General features: G+C 34.1%; 2 protein-coding genes across 2 annotated transcripts; both read left to right on the top strand.

Annotated features, from left to right (window-relative positions):
- Positions 1 to 1,404: 1,404 nt before the first annotated feature.
- Positions 1,405 to 2,462, top strand: Phum_PHUM233250 (uncharacterized protein; the record flags this gene model as incomplete). Its single annotated transcript, XM_002425986.1, has 3 exons — positions 1,405 to 1,586; positions 2,019 to 2,026; positions 2,353 to 2,462. 3 exons carry the CDS (start codon positions 1,405 to 1,407, stop codon positions 2,460 to 2,462), a joined length of 300 nt encoding a protein of 99 aa, XP_002426031.1.
- A 593-nt stretch (positions 2,463 to 3,055) lies between these two features.
- Positions 3,056 to 3,781, top strand: Phum_PHUM233240 (uncharacterized protein; the record flags this gene model as incomplete). The annotated part of the gene is made up of 2 exons (XM_002425985.1): positions 3,056 to 3,127; positions 3,305 to 3,781. The coding sequence occupies 2 exons, from the start codon at positions 3,056 to 3,058 to the stop codon at positions 3,779 to 3,781; spliced, it is 549 nt and encodes a 182-aa protein (XP_002426030.1).
- Positions 3,782 to 18,080: the final 14,299 nt, after the last annotated feature.

The raw sequence follows: 18,080 nt of genomic DNA, 5'->3' as shown, positions 1-18,080 counted from the left end.
TATTAAAAACTTTTTTTTTTTTTTTCTGGACGAAAACGTATGTAAAAATACAACGCAGGTATTTTTTTTTTTTTTTTAAATTCAAAATGGCGGAAATAATTTTTAAAAAAAATTAAACGATTCGGTTAAAAAAAAAAAATGTTGAACGTAAGTTGAAGTCGCGAAACAATTTGTTGTTGTGTTGTTGGTACGTTGAACTTGAATTTCCAGAGAATTATTCCAAAGATTTTTTTATTCGCTAAAAATAATCGAGAATGAAATAAAAAAAAATCAACTCTCTGGAACTTTAAGTTGATTACGCAAACGATCTGGAGAAGAGGTAAAAAAAAAAAAAATTTTTTTTTTTAATTTTTAAATTTACGATGAATTTTTTTTTTTTTTTTTTTTTGGAAATCGAATTCCAGTAAAAAAAAAAAGAAACAAAAAAACGAACAAAAAATTTTTCTCCAGATTAAACTGAGTTTGGAAGTAAAAAAAAAATTCCAGGTTTGATAAAACCGCTGGATAAATAAATAATAAGTTGCCATTTTTTCTTCCCTGTTTTTATACCGCGAAAGGGAGTAGTAGAAATTTATAAATTTTGAATTTCGCGGTTTTTTTTGTCGTACCCCGGAACCATCTTAAATTTCTTTCCAGAATTTTTTTTGTCATTTTGGAGAATTTAAATAAATTATCTGGAACGTATCTGGAATCGTTTTCGCACTCGCTCGTACCTTTAAACACGCACACGCATATAGCAACTCAGCGTGCGTGCAAACGTGTATTTAGGGATTTAAACGTAGTTCCAGATAATCATCCCCATCCTCCCCCCACTGCCCCCCACCCCCCAATGATAATGATTATTTATCAATAAGAAAAAAAAAAACAAAACACATGTTCAACAGAGAACCGTCGGCTCAACATTGAAAATAAAATACTCATTTATATATATATATATATATATATAATAATAATAATAATATTTTCGTCTTGTGCCTCTCTCTTTCTCTCTCTCTCTCTCTCTTTTTCTTCTTTCTCTCTTCATTGTGCAATTGCGTAATTTATTTCTTTAACCGACGAGTTTTTTTTTTTTTTTTTATTAAGCATTAAATGTTTAGCTTACGAAAATTAAAACAAAAAAAAAAAAGAAAAAAAAAACTCTTCGCTTTTCTGAATCGGATCAAAGATAAAAATAATAATAATAATGATAATAATAAAACGATAAAAAGAAAGTTTATCAGTATGGGTAAACATGAGCGAAACAATTTTTAAAAGAGCGTTACCCTATATTTGAAAGTGTTGCGAGAGTAAAAAGGACATAAGTGTACGGGGGAAATATGATGTTCATATGACTTTTTCACATTAAACGTTTATCGATTACGTCTTTCCTCTCTCTCTCTCTCTCTCTTACTGCTTCGTGTTCAAATGTGGGTCCTCACGGGTTCAGAATCCGCGTTCAAGGACAAGGCCACAGCGCGGTCGCCGAATAGTCCCTTATACCGAATTTCTAGTGCAAGACCGAGATCTCAGTTGAGTGGAATTATTAAAAACTTATGGAATCTCGTCGAAACCCCGACGAATAATAATTATTATTATATACATCGAAAGTGCGTTCGTTTGTTCGTTCGTTTGTTTGTTTGTTCGTTTGTTAATACGTTCGTTCACTCTCTCTCTATCTCACGCATTTCGTCGACACCGAAATTAAAATTTTTACTTTTTCTTTCTAAATTTTTTTTTTCCTTTTTTTTGATGGTTTTCGTTTTCGATATCGTTTGTTTTAATTATTAATAATAATTTTTTTGTGTTTGTGTTTTGTGATTGTGTTTTCCCACGAGAAATAAACTTTAGGGTAGACACAGACACACACCCACACGCACGTTCGCAAAAGAAGAACGTTAAAAAAATTTTTATTTAATAAGGCATGTGGTGGTGGTGGTCGTCGTCGTCGTCGTCGTAGTCATCACATAACAGACGTTTTTTTTTTTTTTTTTTTTTTTTTTTCATCCCCTACAAAGATTTTTTTTTTTTTTTAAATTAAGTAAAAGAAGTTACTTAATAATAATAATAATAATAATTAACGATTATAAGGTTCAGATTGGGGGAGTGAATACAAATATGTAAAAAAAAAAAAAAAAAAAAAAAAAACTCGTCGAATGATTATTATTTTTATTATTATTATTATTATTACGGTTAATAATAATAATAATAACAATAATAATGAAATTAAAAATGTTTTCGTGACTGATTGATTGATTGATCGATCGATCGATCGTAAGTGAATTATTTTTATTATGATACGTTCGGTTATGAATTTTCATTTGTATCGCGAACTGATTTTCTCGTTGGAAAAACTGTAAAAGTAATTTTTAATAGTGAAGAAAAGAAAAGAAAAGAAAAGAAGTGAAAGAAGTGAAGCCGAAGAAGGAGTAAAAGGAAAAGGAAAAGAAAAAGGAAGAAAAGAACGTTTAAAAGAAGAAGAATAAGAAGAAAAATTTGGAACGTTTGTCCAAAATTATTATTATTATTATTATTATTATTATTATTATTATTAGTTTTTGTCGTCTTCGTAGTCGTTTGTTAGAGAGTGATAGTGAAAGTTGATGAAAACAAAAAGAGAATCAAGGCCCCCGAGGTATTTAACCTTCGCCGTATTTTGAACCTGAGACAAAAAAAGAAAGAAAGAAAGAGAAAAAAAGCAACAACAATAATAATTAGTATTATTATTATTGTAACAAGAAGAAGAAAGTTTTTTTACGTGCATGTGTTTGTCTGAGTGGTGTTTGTACGTGCGCGTATTATTCGTTTGTTTGTTACGAAGGGTGACATTTAATAATAATAATATAACTTTTATTACGTATACACACACACACACAGACACACATTGATAGATAATAGTTAAAATAGATGCGTGGTAGGATTTGTAGTAGTTGTGGTTGTTGTTGTTGTTGTTGTTGTCGTTGTTGGGAGTCAAGTACTCGAGTTGCGCATGCACTTAAAATAGATTTTACAACCCTCCCGCGCCGCGATTGCATTTCTTCAGATTCACTTTCGATTTTTGTGTGTTGGAAGAATAATCATGTACGAGTGCATAACCCCAAAATGTGAATTGGTTGTTGTTACGTCGCTCATGGAATTGGGATCCATAGCGGTCGAAATATAGGAAATGCATTACGGCTACTACTACTACTACTACTAGGATTATTATTATTATTATTCATTTCCGGTTTTTTTTTTTTTTTATTGAAAAGTTTTAATTGAAAATTAATATCCGGTGTTTTTATTACGGGATTTTTTTTTTTCGATTTTGTTCGCGTTTGTTTTGAAGAAAGTAACAACACTCGAAATGTCGAAACGTTCGATCGAAGAAGGTATCAAGGAGGAAGGAGAAGGAGGAGGTGGTGGGGGTGGGGCGACGATCAAAGTCGAAGAGGAAATAATGGAAGATTATGAAAATTTTCAAAACGTGAGTCAAACGGTGTCGGTGGTTTCGTCTTCGCCACCGGAAACTTTACCGCAGTTACAAAGGCCGGTGATAACGGTTAAAGATTTTAGAATGCCGTCTGCTCCTGTCGGTTTGGTATCGTCGAGCACGTCGTCGTCGTCGTCCTCGTCGTCATCGTCGTCATCACCGCCGAATTCGAATTGCATGAGACCTCCTCCGCCGCCGGGACCACCGAGAGGTCCTCGTTCGTCGTCGGGATACGTCGTAGAAGTCGTTAAACAGGAAAGACTAGAAAGAGACAGACAACATCCGCCGCACGAGGAACCTTCGAGTTCGATACCGGATTTGGGTAAGTCATAATTTTTTCTTTTTCTCTTTTTGCAAAAAGCGGAAATGGTTGAAATTTTTCGTGATTCCTATTTTTCGATCGAGACGTCACACATCTCGTTCGATTCGATTGCACAACAAACATTTGAAAATTGTCACGACCTCACGTCTCGCACGTGGAACTCGAAAAAAGTAGAAAATTGTTTTTCAAAGATGATCGCACACCGATAAATTAAATTAACAAAACATTTTTTTTATAAAGATTTTGATAAACGTTCGATGTGGAGAATTGGGGGTGAGGGGGGGCTGATTTTTCCGATCGTTGAAAATTCCCGATGGAAAACAAAAAAAAAAAAAAAAAATACAACAAACCATAATAAATACCTGATTTGGCGGTGAATTTTCTAAATAAGTCACTCTTCGATAGCGCGTCTTAAATTTATTAATTCGTTTGTTTGTTTGTTTGTTTGTTTTTTTTTTGTTGCATTGTTTAAAAAAATATTACCTGAAAAAAGAAGCAACTTATCGCGTCAGCTATGGATATAAGCACACACGTAAGAATTCTTGCCTGTCTGCCTTTTTTTTTTTTTTTTTTTTCATACGTCGTCCGCCATTTTTTTTTTGTCGTTTGTTTTTGTTTTGTTTTGTTGTACGTTTCTGTGAAACGTTCGTGCAAACGTTTGTAAAAAAAAAAAAAAAAAAAAAAGAGAAGATACTAAAAACATACGTCACGCGTAACTTGTTGCAACAACGAGAGAAAAATCTAAAAAAAAAATTTTTTTTTGGGTTTGTTTATTTATTTACGGTTACGTTACGAATGCCCCTGAAAAACAATAACAATAACAATAACAACCGGCTGGAGAAAAGTAAAAGAAGAAGAAGATGAAGCAGAAGAAAAAAAAAAAAACCTTAATTTAAAGTTCGACCTTTTTTTTTTTTTTTTAAAAAAAAAACATAAATCTTGTTCTGGAGCCAATTTCGTTTTTTTTTTTTTTTTATTTCACTTTCCCTTTCGTTGAAATTTAAGTTATTTTTGCCTCCGGGGGAGGGAGGGAGGGAGGGAGGGAGGGAGGGAGGGAGGGAAGGCGGGGGCTCTATTCGGATGCTGCGTTTTAGTTTTTACTTTTATTATTCTTTTTCGTCATCATCTCATTATTATTATTATTTTGTTATAATGATATCCGTTTTTATATATTTTTTATTATCGAACGCACGCGTTTGATTACGCGTGAAGAACGAAAAAATAAAATTCCGGGAAGAGAGAGAGAGAGAGAGAGAGAAAGAAAGAGAAGTGAAGATTGGAAAAATGCGGATTTTCCGAGCTCGCGAGGAGTTCTTGAACTTGAACTTACCGATTATTCCATTTCGATCGACGATTGATGATGATAATAATAATATTAACGCCGACTCGTTGTAAAATTAACGAATCATCGCGCTGGAGAATTTGTTTTTTTTTTTTTTTTTTTTTTTTTTTTTTTTGTTTTTTAAATGGAATTTTCCAAATCGTATGCGGCGTATTTTTTACATCTTCAAGAGAATGAGATTAACGGGTGGATTTTTTTGTACGCCGCGTTTGTTTCGTACGCGGCGTTTTTTTGGAAAAAGAGAAAAAAATAAATTTGTTGCTGGAACGTGGAGCGTTTCTGTCTTTACGCGCGCGTTTTTTGTCATTCAATCGAAAAAACTCGAACGAACGGGTGAAAGCGAGAGTTTGTCCGTATCCTCCTCCCCTCCTTTTCCTCCTCCTCATTATTATTATTATTCTGGATTTCGATTCGCGGTTGTCACCGCGGTGACGCCGCTTCATGAGACGTTTGGGTTTTTTACGCGCGTTTTAAAAGAAGCAAACGTGTAACAACAATTCTACATAATTGATGATTTGTCAATTGTTGGAAAAAAATTTTTGCGGAAATCAGTTGTTAAAAGTTGTCGTTACAGTCGTTCGTTCGGACACGAAAGATGATGATGATGATGATGATGGATTAGTCATCAATTTATAAAAAACGTTTTTTTATTCGAGTTTAAATTCATAGACTGAGGTGTGAGTCGTGGAAGAAGAAAAACGAAAAAGAAAAGAACACGAATTAATTTCGAGTAAAAAATAAAATAATAAAAACGGTTGAACCGTAACGGGGAGAAAAAAAAACGTGGCATTAGAATCAAAGTTTGTAAGTTTTTTTTTTTTTGGTTTTTTTAAAGTAATAATAATAATAATTAGAACGTTGCGCTTCGACCGTTCGACTTTCACTTTTTTTTGAATCAAAAACGTTTCTCTCTCTCTCTCTCTCACTTTTCAAAAAAAAAAAAAAAAAAAAAAAAAAAGTTTTTTGTTCAGAAACGTAAAAAGTCGTGTCTTTTGAATTACGGTCACAACCAATCGGTCGGGTAGTGGGACAGAGGGAGGGAGGGAGGGAGAAGAGGACGAGGAGGAACACACGATGATGATGATGATGATAATAAAAATTTATGATTTTTTAACCTTTTTTTTTTTTTTTTCGTCGTCGTTTGTTTCCCGACAAGGACATTTTGTCCAAGGTTGTCCTCTGACCGTACAAACAACAAAAGCGCCCCCCACCACCACCACTACTACGAACGAAAAAAAAGGGTTTTTTATTAATTCAAGGTTGAAACATCAAAGAACTTGAACCAGTTAATTTTTATTATCATTATTATTATTTCGCGTTAAGCGAAACGTGAAAGAAGAAAACAAAAAAAAAAAAACTTTTTTTTTTTTTTTTGAAAAAAAAAATTTTAACGTGGAATTAGGTCAAGGGATCTTCTGAAAAATTCTGGATCAGATTTCCAAAAAAAAAAAAAAATTTTTTTTTTATTTGCGTTTTAATGTTTTTTACGTCACGTTAAATAAAAAAAAAAGGTTCGTGTGGTGTTTTTCCACTCACTCTCACGCACACGCGAACGCACGCACGCACGCACGAACGCACGTTTTTAAATCCGTTCGGTTTTTTTTTTCACGTTTTACCCTTTTTAACGGGAGATAAATTTTTTGAAATTGACGAGTTTGTCATTTTTTTTTTTCATTTGCCTTTCACCGACCTTCTTCCCCCCTTTACCCCCTTACCCCCTACTCCTTCTCATCTAACCTTAACCTTTTTTCCGGTGAATGAGAAGGACGAGGATGGGGGCAAGGAGAAAGGAGAGAACGTTCAAAGGGGTTTTTTTTTTTTTTTAAATAAAAAATTACAGGATTAAATTCTCTCTTTCTCTCTCTTTCTCTTCCTCTTTTTTTTGCCATCCTTTCTCCAGATGAAAAATTGGATTTTGGAAACTGGAAAAGTCCTTGACCTCTTTTTTTTTTTTTTTTGTTTTCCGTTCCCGGAATTCGAAACAACCGACCAACCAACCAACCAGCCAACGGTCGTAAATTTATCGAATTTCTCTCTCTCTCTCTCTCTCTCTCTCTCTCTCTCTCTATTTTTGTTTAATTTTATTGATTGTTCAAAAATAAAATTTTCTTGTGATTGTGTTTGTTCTGGAAAATTGTTCAACAACAACAACAATCGATGAGATGGTTTTGAAAAGTTTTGAACCTGTTGAATAAATAACAAAATCGATAAAAAAAAAAACGTTTGTAAACGTTCCGACGATGTGAAAAAACTATTATTATTATTATTATCATTTTAAACGAACGCGCGTTTTTGTTCTCGGGTAAAAAAACGCGGCGTGATTTTTTTTTCAAAAGAAACGCAGCGTAATCTATAAATCGAAACTCGACCTAAATTTTTAAAGGAAAAAAAAAAAAAGGAACCAACTGGGCGTGGGATGTGCCACATAAATTATTATTATTATTTAAGGTTCATTCAATCATTTCAACTCTCAAACGATGGCTCCTAATAATAATAATAATGATAATGATAAATGGTAGGAAGGAAGAAGGTTCGAAATGGAAAAAAAAAAAAGTTACAAAAACAACCTTTCGATTCTCATGGTAACAACAACCGACAACCAAATCGAGACGCAACCTACATTTTAAATGAAGGGGGTGTTGAGTCACACGGTGGTTGTTGTTACGAGGGTTCGGGGTGTACCTTTTTTTTTTTTTTAAGGGGTGTGGACTGGCCTACTAAAAACCTTTTCAAGGTTGATGAGGTTGAGAGTTATTTTGCGCCGAGTACCTGCGAGATTCGTCCTTGTTGGAATTTAGGTGACGAGGGTATAATAACCTTTAGTTAATCTTTTCACCCTTAGTCGACCCAAAAAAAAATATCTCTCTCTCTCTCTCTTTATGATTCCTCTCACTTTCGTTTTGCCAACCTTTTTTTTTTTTTTTCTATCGATCACTTCCTAATAATGATGATGATGACGATGGCGACCCCGAACCATTTGATGAATAACCGAAAAGGTTTCGATTACCAGAAGTCAAACGAAAAAATTTTGACGATTTTTCTTCGGGAGGGATTTTTACCCCCGATACCCTCCTAGGGGTATGAGGGAAATGAAAAAAGGGCAGGGTGGCGTGGGGGTGAGGGGGGGTGGTGGTGGAAGACTTTAAAATTTTAAAAATGGCGGCGGTTAAATGCCCCATTTCGCGTGACAAACAAAGAAACGTCGAAAACGTCTTTTTTTTTAAATGGCGTTTTTTTTTTCCTCAATTATTATTGTTTGTTACGGAACAACAATAATTGATTCGATTGTTTGTTTTACACTTTTCATTTCGTACAAGAACAAACGTTTAAACGCAGCAATAATAATGATAATAATAATACTTGTACGAATAAAAGAATTTTTTTTTTTTAATTGTTCCCGGAGGAGATAATTTTTTTTTTGGAAAACGGGAAAGCCGACGACGACTCATTATTATTATTATTATTATTAATCATGTTTGTTCGTTTGTTTGTTTTTCAATTTTAACCTTGAATAAAATCAAGATGATTAAAAAAAAAAGGTTTGTTCTTTTTGGCTTCGTTCACGTAATAAGTTCACGAGGTCGAATCGATTTTTTCTCCCACAGGTAGTATTTTTTTCGAAAACAAAAAACTTTCCCTTTTTATAACGAACCTTAGAAAAAAAAAAATTTCATTTTAATTCGATCGATAAAAAAAAAAAATGACGGAAAAGGAAGTCTCGAAAGGGAAAAGAGGTATTAAAATATTTCCGGTGCGAAGGTGGTTTGTGAGTGTGTGTGTGTGTGTGGTACTTGTACCCGTCATGAAAAAAAAAACGTGGAAGAAATTAAATGACGACGATGGCGACGATCGATTACCATTTAAGGTATTACATTTTATTTCGTCTTCTTCTCTCTTCGTAATTGAGGGGCGGTGGTAACAAACAAAAAAATGATGATGATGATAATGTTTTAACGAAAGGTTTTAGCAGAGGCTGACGCGACGATGGTGATGATGATTTTTCCGTTAAATACACGTGCATTATGCAAATTTCAAAATGGATGAATACAAAAAAAAGTTGCATCGTTATGTTTTTTTCACGATGCGTGTGCGTGAGTGAGTGCGTGCGCGTATACATAATACGAGTCAATAACCGTTATCAGTCAGTCAGTCAGTCATTCAATCACTTCGTCAGATTATTTATTAATAGTTTCAATTATTATTAGTAACGAACGAATCCGACGCAGGGGTTCCTGGAGTCCACTAGATTCCCCCTTTTTTCCTCGTCTTATCATTATCATTTTGCGTAAGAGAGTAAATCGTGGCAGGCACGAATCGTACACGAGTCACAAAGGTTGAGGAAACCTTGAACACACCGATTCCGGGGGGAGGAGGGAAGAGGGAGGGGGCTTCGAACAATTTTTGTAAAAGTTTTCATACTCATGTGCTCGGTCGTGTGCTCTTTAAGAGGAAAAGAAAAAAAGAAAATGGAGAACGGTTGTTTCATTTTTTTTTATTTATAAATAAATTATCTATTTATTTTTAATTAACTTATTAGTTAATGACATCACACAAAGTTTGTGTGACCTTTGTGACAGTATTGACGAGATAGTAAACCGTCTAATAATCATCATCATTGAAATTATGATAAATTCAAACCGAACCAAACCAAAAAAATTGAAACGAAACGCTCTTGAAAATATTATCATTATCATTATCGTGACAATTGATGTGTGTGTGTCTGCCACGAATGAACGACGTACAAGTGAAATTCAATTGAAAGGGAAATTTTTTCGAAAAGAAAAGATGAGAGGGTAGAGGAAATTGTGGACGACGACGACGTACAAAAAGCCACCCTACTTAAATTACAACCACGATCATGACGATGGCGATGACCGGTCGTGACGATGTTTCAAGTGAATTATATTTTGCGAAAATTATCATTATTATTATTATTATTATTGTTGTTGTTGTGCCACCCCGGCCGTCTGACGACGTCTGAAAGAAAGAAAAAAAAAAATTTGCGATTCAAATTAGATGAAATTATTATGCTCAAAAGAGAGAGATAGAGAGTGTGTTTTAAGAAAGGAAAACGAGAGTGACTTCCCCCTCCTCCTCCCCTCTCCCCTTTCCTTTTCGATTACTATATGCGTGACGTAAAAACCGGTTTTTTCGTTTCGTTTGCCACCCTTAAAAAAAAAAAAAAATTTTTATGCGCGCGTGTCCGTTTGACCTACTCTTGGATTTTTTTTAAATTTTAATAAAAGAAAAAAATTATCATTATCATTATCATCATCATTTGCATCCTGGAATTTCTTGATTGCTTGCATTTCATCCCACTTTTTTTTTTCCTCGTCGTGTCAGGTGTCTTGATTTTATAAACCTGTAACGGCGTTCGGTTCGTTTCGGTTTGTTTGTTGCGTTTGTTCGTTTCGAAAAAGCTGCCGAAACTGAACGGATTGTAAAAAACGGTTAAATTTTTTTCTTTGGAAGAAGGGAGAGGGGGAGGGAGAAAGGGGGAGTGGGGGGGAAAAACGATTCGAAATAACTCAACTTTAAGGTTCTTGGCCTTTTCGAACGTTTTTTTTTTTTTATTTCTGGGTGACGGCTCGGGTTCGAGGGTAATCGTGTCAAGGTAATCGAACTTGCGCCGTTCGTTGCGAAAAAAAAATTTTTTTATTTCCATTATCAAGTTCATTACGTAAAAAAAAAAAACAGGTTATTGGATGAATTTGAAAAAGAACGGCGAACGTCGTCGTCGTCGACGACGACGACGACGAACGGATCGTTCGTTATATAACACGTGAAAAAAAAAAAAAATTTTTTTTTTTATATTTTTTCTATCGAATTTAAAAGTTGGCAGCCGTGAGATTTGCTAGAATATGTATTTCCATGCTCACGTACACGCACAAACACGTTCTCGTTTAATTATTATTATTATTATCGACTACGAAGATCAAATCAATACGCGAAGGGATTCTTCTTTTTTTTCCTCGGAAAGGGAAAGCCTCGAAATTGACATTCATTCGAAAGTTCGAGAAGGGATCTTTAGAAAAAAAAAAATGAAAACGACGGCATAAAAAAGAATGGAAGAATGGAAGGAAGGAAAAAAGGAGGGAAGGAAGAAATCCCCAAAATCCCCAAAATGATGAAAATTTTTTTTTTTTTATATTTTTAAAAGTCGAAAGGTGATTTTTTTTTTAGTTTTTCTAAAGGGAAGGAAAAAAAACAAAAATAAAAATTGATGGAGAAGTTTTTAATGAGAGGAGATTTTTTGGTCGAGGGTGGAAGTAGGAGTGAAAGGGAGAGGGTTCGATTCTATTTTGGAGAGAGAGAGAGTGGGGGGAAGGGCTGATAGGTATAATAATGAGTAAGAAAAAAAAAAAGGTGTTCCGTCGAAGAATTATTAAAATATCTTTTTGCCCCTCGTGCGTGTGTGTGTTTGTCTGAATTTGCAGACGCCGGACACAGGTGTTGTTGACTTACGGGGAATGCCTAAGTATAGATTTGTGTCGTGTTCGATTTACAGTCTCTTCCCCCCAACTACTACCCCTTTGCCTGCCCCCCCCTTAGGACCCTTCGAAATGTTCTCGAACTTATTTTTGGTGTGTGGTGGAAGAGGAGAGCGAAACGAGACAAATCTCTTTTTTTTGGAAAACTATTAACACTTTTCGGTTTTCACAATCGAACGTTAACTTCTTCCAGAACGTTCCATAATGATAATAATAATAATAATAGGTATATGTCGTGATTCGTTACGTAATTGTGTTCGATTATGGGTTTAACAATTATTCCAGACGATAATGAAAAGTTTTCTTTTCTTTTTTTTTCTGTTATTTTCGTGCGTTTTTTTTTTTCATTAACGATTATGTAACGATTTAATTTAAAAATGAAAAGAGGAGGAGGAGGGGGGAGGAAGGAAAATCGAACGGGGATCTTGGAAAAAAAATAAAAGAAAAAACGAAGGGGGGCTAAAAAAAATTTTTGTTTGTTAACATTCGGGGCGGTGGCGGCGTTCAGGTTGGACGTACGTTTAAGTTGATCGTCCGTCTCGGATCAGAAGGTTTTGTTTCTCTCTCTCTCTCTTTTATTTTCTTTAATCTTGCGTGCGCGATGTAAAGTACCTGAGAACACCTTTTTAGTTGTACCGAAATACGTTACAGTTCCTCGGAGATTTCAAGGTGGACAACCTTTGTTACAAAAGAATTTGAAGCATCGTCTGAGAGAGTGAAGGTCATACTCCACTAACTTAAATCCTTTGTTTTTTTTTTTTCTGTCTGCTCTGTCCCTCTCCCCCTCACCCTCCCTCTCCCTGCCTCTCCTCCTCTCTTCGTTATAATAATAATAATAATAATAATAAACATTTTGTTTTTTTTTTTTAAAACGCGTCCATGTTGTTACGAACCGTTCGAAAAACGTTTGCCAAAGATCCCTCTTTGTTTCAAAGAGTGGCGTGTGAAAGGTTTGGAAAATTCGAACCTTTTCTTCATGCACTTTCTCATTTCCTTTTCCGGTTTTCTTATTCCCCCCCTCTTCCTCCTCCCCCCTTTTTTTGTCGCTTACAAAGTCCAGTAATAAATTTCAAATATAACGTTTTTCGTCGTTTTAAATTTCACTTTCGCTTTCACTTTCCGAACGTGTTTTTTCTCCCATTTTCTTATTCTTTACTTCCGTTTGTTGTTTGTTTTCCCATTTCATTTCGTACTTTTTTTTGTAAGTTTTCCTATAAGTTTTCGATTCCGAATCTTTTTCGTTTCGTTTTTAGTAGCCGCCGTGCAAACGAATGAGGGATTCATTCAAATGGTTTCCTTTTTCAAGCAAAGGAAAACATGTGCATTGTAATAATAATAATGATAATTTTACGAGAGTAATAATTAGTTTGATGATGATGATGATGATGATGTTGACCTTGCGACGTTGCGTTACCTTCAAGAAATGATTATAAAAAAAAAAAAAAAGAAAAAAACTTTCTTTAAAAATAAATTTTCTACATTGCCGATGGCGCATCTTATGCCAACAAATTCCATTCAATAAATAAATAGTTTATCTCTCTCTCTCTCTCTCTCTCACATTCTCACACCTTTTTCCATCTCTTTTTCTTTTATTTCCCTAATATTCTCCTATGTTCATCGTTAGGCGTTTCATAAAAGGATTAAAGTAGTTTTTTTGATTTTAGTCAATTTATTATTATTATTATTACTAAGAAATGGAAAGAAATATTTCAAACGTTTAACGTTCGATGATGATGATAATGATGATGATGATGAATTGACTACGGGTTTGTATTTGTTGAAAACTATAAATAGAAAACGAATACAGTTACGAAATGAACACGACGATCGCGGGTTGTTGATGGTTGTTTATGGTTGTTGTTGTCGTTTCGTTTTCGATCGATGGATGGATTGAAGTCGTGGTTGCATATATACATTGTTAATAATTCACGCCGATCAACATCCACGTGATATCCCGTACCTGAAATTTTTTTGATTATTATTGTTGATTGATTGTTTGTTTGTTTGTTTGTCGTTTGCGCGTTTTGGATCATCGGGTAAAAAAAACAATAAACGAAATTTTGTATTAAAAAAAAAAAAAACGAATGAATTACGTTTTTTAAACCTTTAATGTGTACACGCACGTACAAACGCACTCTTTCTCTCTCTCTCTCTCTCTCTCTCTAGTTGTTGTTGTTGTTGTTGTTTGTCCTTTCGAAAAAAAAAATTAATCTCAGACAGTGAGTCAGTTTATTAAAAAAAAAAAAAAATGAGACGCTTTCTTTGTTTTAAATCATAAAAGAGTGAGAAAGAGAAAAAAAAAGGAGAGAAGCAGACAGGAAAAGAGAGAGAGAGAGAGAGATATTAAAAAAAGAAAAAAATTATGAATTTGTCCTTCCTTCTTCTCAAAGAAAGAAAAAGCTTGTAAATTTTTTTTTTTTTTTCCTTCGAACGAAAAGCATTGAATTATGTCGGTCAGACGCCAAATTAATTTTTTTCAAGTCGGTTGTTGGTTGTCCTTATTATAATAATAATAATAATCGAATCGGAAAGAAATGGAAGGGAGGGGGAAATGAGGGGAGGGTTTCTTTTTTATTATTATTCCAAAGTTTTCGTCTGCTATCATCTACCTGTGAGAGAGAATAAAAAAACAAATTTGTGAACGTCTGGACAAAAAAAAAATTCGAAACCCCCACGAAATTTGTTTTTTTGTTTATGACTGATAAGTTATCAAATCGGATTCGAAAGTAGAAAATCGGATTTGTTTTACTTCTAGAAAAAAAAAAAGGTTCGGTTAAAAAGTTTGTTTTTGTTTCTTAGAAAAAAAAAGAAAAAACGAAACAAAACAAAACAAAAAGAAAAGAACAAATTTATATCGAAAATAAAATAAGAATTCGGTTGAAAAATTGTTTGTCCGTTTGTTTGTTTGTTTGTTCATACGAAAATGAAATTTTCAACCGGTTACTTTTTTACGAGTGGAATGATTGTAATAATGATGATGAGAATTCGGTTTATTGGGCAACGAGTCGATTGGCGCGCAAAATGTTTCCTTACGCGTCATTATTTGTTATGATTTAGTACCCGAAATAAAAAAAAAATGACGGATCGAGAAGAATTTTTGACCAAAAAAAAAAAGTTTGGAAAAACGGAAGTGAAAGTTCATGAAGAGAATACCTGGAAAATGTAAATAACGTTTTTTTTTTTTTTAAATAAAAATTCCGGCGGTAAAATCATGGCGGAAAAATTAAAACGAAAATGTCGGTCGCGGAAGTAGAACGAAGGCCGGAAGGAAGGAAGGAAGGAAGGAAAAGATAAAAACATTTAGCGGAGGAAGGACATTATGAATAATAAAAATTTTTTAAATAAAATTACAACCACTTTCTCTCCGGGAGAGAGAGAGTCGAAAAAATAAAAATAAAAAACGGAAATAGAGACGGGAAAAACCGGAAAGGAAACGTAAGGAAGGAAAACTTGATCTAGGGCAGGGCCGTTGAATTTTTTTTACGAGTGCGTAAGAAGAGAAAACGCTGGAAAAGTTTTGCTTTTTTGGAGAAAATCTGGGGGGGAGGTGGAAACGATTTGTGATTGGTCGTACGGCGTGAAAATTTTCAAAAAAAAAAAATGATAAGGTTTTGGAAAATTCTAGAATTTCCAAAGAAAGAAAAAGACAATTTTTTAATTTGTTAAATTTTTGTCATTCTATACATCATAGACATCTGTAACGTTTTTATACGCGGAAGAAATTTTATCGCCATCTTTTTCTAACACGTTCGTAACCTTTTCCGTTTTCTCTCTCTCTCTCTCTCTCTCTCTCACTCACTCACTCTATTCACGTTTTTGTGCGTATGTGTTTATGTCTCAACGTTTTGAAATGGAAAAGAGATGAGATATAGAAAGAGAGAGAAGAGGAAGGAGAAGAGAAAGAGAAAGAGAGGAAGCGAACGAGAGAGAAAAGTTCACGGCCGTCTGGGCCAGGGTCACAGTCACCTAGCGGGAAAAAGATGGAAAATGTGGAAAAGAGAGAGAGAGAGAGAAAGAAAATCGAGCTCAGCTTTTCGCGGGGCGAAAACTGTTATAAAACGGCCCTGAAAATTTTTCATTAAAAAAATAAAAATTTTCTTTTTTTTTTTTTTATTTCGAAATTTTTTTTATCTTTTGTTTGGTTGTTTGTTTGTTCATTTGTTTGTTCATTTGTTTTTTTTTTTTTTTTGTATAAATATTGTTATTAGGTTTAAACAAAAATTTACATTTTTTTTTTTTTTTTAATCGGAATTTTCATTTCGTTCGAAAAGGATTTTTTTTTGTGAGTTTTTCGGGGCTCGAAATAAAAAAAATTTTCACGGAGGTTGGCTAAACTGATTTCGTTTCGAAAAGTTTTTTATTTTTTAGATGGACGTGCGTGCGTTTGTTTTTGAATTTCTTATTTATTAGTACGCGGAAGTAAAGTTTGTTAACTAACGATTCGAACCTTTTTCGTTCTTTTCGATTCGAACGCTCTCGAGAAGAACGCCGTGAGTTACCAAAAGATTACGTCACTGGCGTTCGTTTCCAAACATAATTTTTAATTGACGCACATGCAAACATTTAAAAAAAAAAAAATGTTTCGTTCGAACAAACGTTTGTTAGTTTTTTAGAACAAAAGTTTACCAATGACCTAAAATGAATGATTAACCTACTAATTATACAAACGGACGAACCATATACGTTATTAGTCATCAAGTTTTTTTTTTTTTAACCCATTAATTAATTAATATTAATTTATAGAGAATGTTTCAGAACAATAAATGAAAAAAAAAAAATGTAGTCTGGAACGAAATTTAGGTTAAACGATGAGTCTTGCTCACACAGTATGCTATGCTTACGTACGTGTGTGTGTGTGTGTGTGTGTGTGTGATGTTATTAATAATGATAATCATCATCACTGCCACCGCCACCGCCGCAGCCATCGTGATAGACGTTGGTTTATGGCGTCCGTCGGTTCATTAACGTCGGCGGTACCAACAATAAAATTTACATTTTATTACTAGTGCAGTTAAGCGTTACATCATTTCAAGGTCGGTTTCGTTCGTTTATGTATTAGGGTAGCCAACTATTTTTTTTTTTTTTTTTTTTTTTCATATTAAGTCGTCGTCCTTTAAAACCAACCGGTGAAGGAAGGAAGAAGAAAAAGAAGAAGAAGAGGAATGCCAATCGGTGAAGGAAAAGTGAAAATAGGTGGTGAATGCAAGGATAAAAATAAAAATAAAAATAAATTAACGACCTTTAGCCGAACGAAAAAATCGATTACGATTGTGGTGTGACGATACGCGTAGGTCGGGATCGTCCCGTAAAAAAAGAAAAGAAAAGAAAAAAAGTATGCGCCGAAATAAAATGTTTTGATGTGGAAGTAAAAAAAAAAAAAAAAAAAAAAGAAAACAAAAAATCGACAAATTTAGCAGAAGAAAAATGCAAAATAAGCGAACGGAGGACGAGGAGAAGGACGAAGACGAGGACGGGGACGACAACGACGGCGAACGTCGTTAGTTTAGCAAAATTAAGAGCGAAAATCATCAAAAAAAAAAAAAAAAAATTAAGGCTAAGAAATTGATAATAATAATAATAAAGGCGGGAAGACGTTTGAGGGGAGGTGGGAGGGAAAGGCGGAACGGAAGAAATATTGAATCCGCGGGGGGAAACGACCGGAACAAGGCCAATGTCGTCGCGCGAGTTTAAATAATTGCGTATGCGGCGCCTTTAATATATTATATTGTGAAAGTTTTGCAAAAAAGTAAAAGGTGTCGAAGGCGGTAATGGATTCGATTGCGACGGTGGCGTGACGCCATTGTCGACGACACTAACCTTTGGAAAAAAAAAATTTTTTTTTTTAAATTGGAAACGGACGGAAGAAACGAAGCGGTACAAGCGAGAAAATGTTTCGTTTGAGTAATGATGATGATGATGATGATGATTATAATAATAATTCGGTGAACTTGAAAATTGTAACGACGGCGTGGTAATAATAATAATAATAATAATAATAAAGAAACAACCGACGGAAAATTTTTGGATTCCGTCCATTTTAAAATCAAAAAAGTTTTGACGTATTTTTTTAAACCTGATTTTAAAATTCTCTCTCTCTTTCTCTCTCTTACTCTCTATCTATCTATCTCTCTTTCTCTCTCTATCTATCTATCTCTCTTTCTCTATCTCTGTCTCTTTTTTTTCCTTTCTTGTTAGGTTCGCCTGTCAGCTCGTTAACCTATTTTTTTTTTTTTGATTTTAATTTACAGAAGAAGAAAAAAATTATAAATTGAAATTCTTTTCTTCTTCGAGGAGGGAATGGACGGGGGGAGGAAAGGGGGTGGTCGATATCCTTTTTTAAACGGTTTGAAATACATAAAAATTAAAAACGAAGAAGAAGGAGAAGAAGAAGCAGGGAGAGTGGGAGGGAGTATCGGAAGGTTTCCGACGTTTTTTTCTTCATCAACGAAAAAAGTTATTATTATCATTATTATTATT

The sequence above is a fragment of the Pediculus humanus genome, genomic scaffold, assembly GCF_000006295.1.
Source record: "Pediculus humanus corporis 1103172107597 genomic scaffold, whole genome shotgun sequence".
NCBI classification, from domain to species: Eukaryota; Metazoa; Arthropoda; class Insecta; order Psocodea; family Pediculidae; genus Pediculus; species Pediculus humanus.
This window is presented reverse-complemented; position numbering and strand designations above follow the sequence as displayed.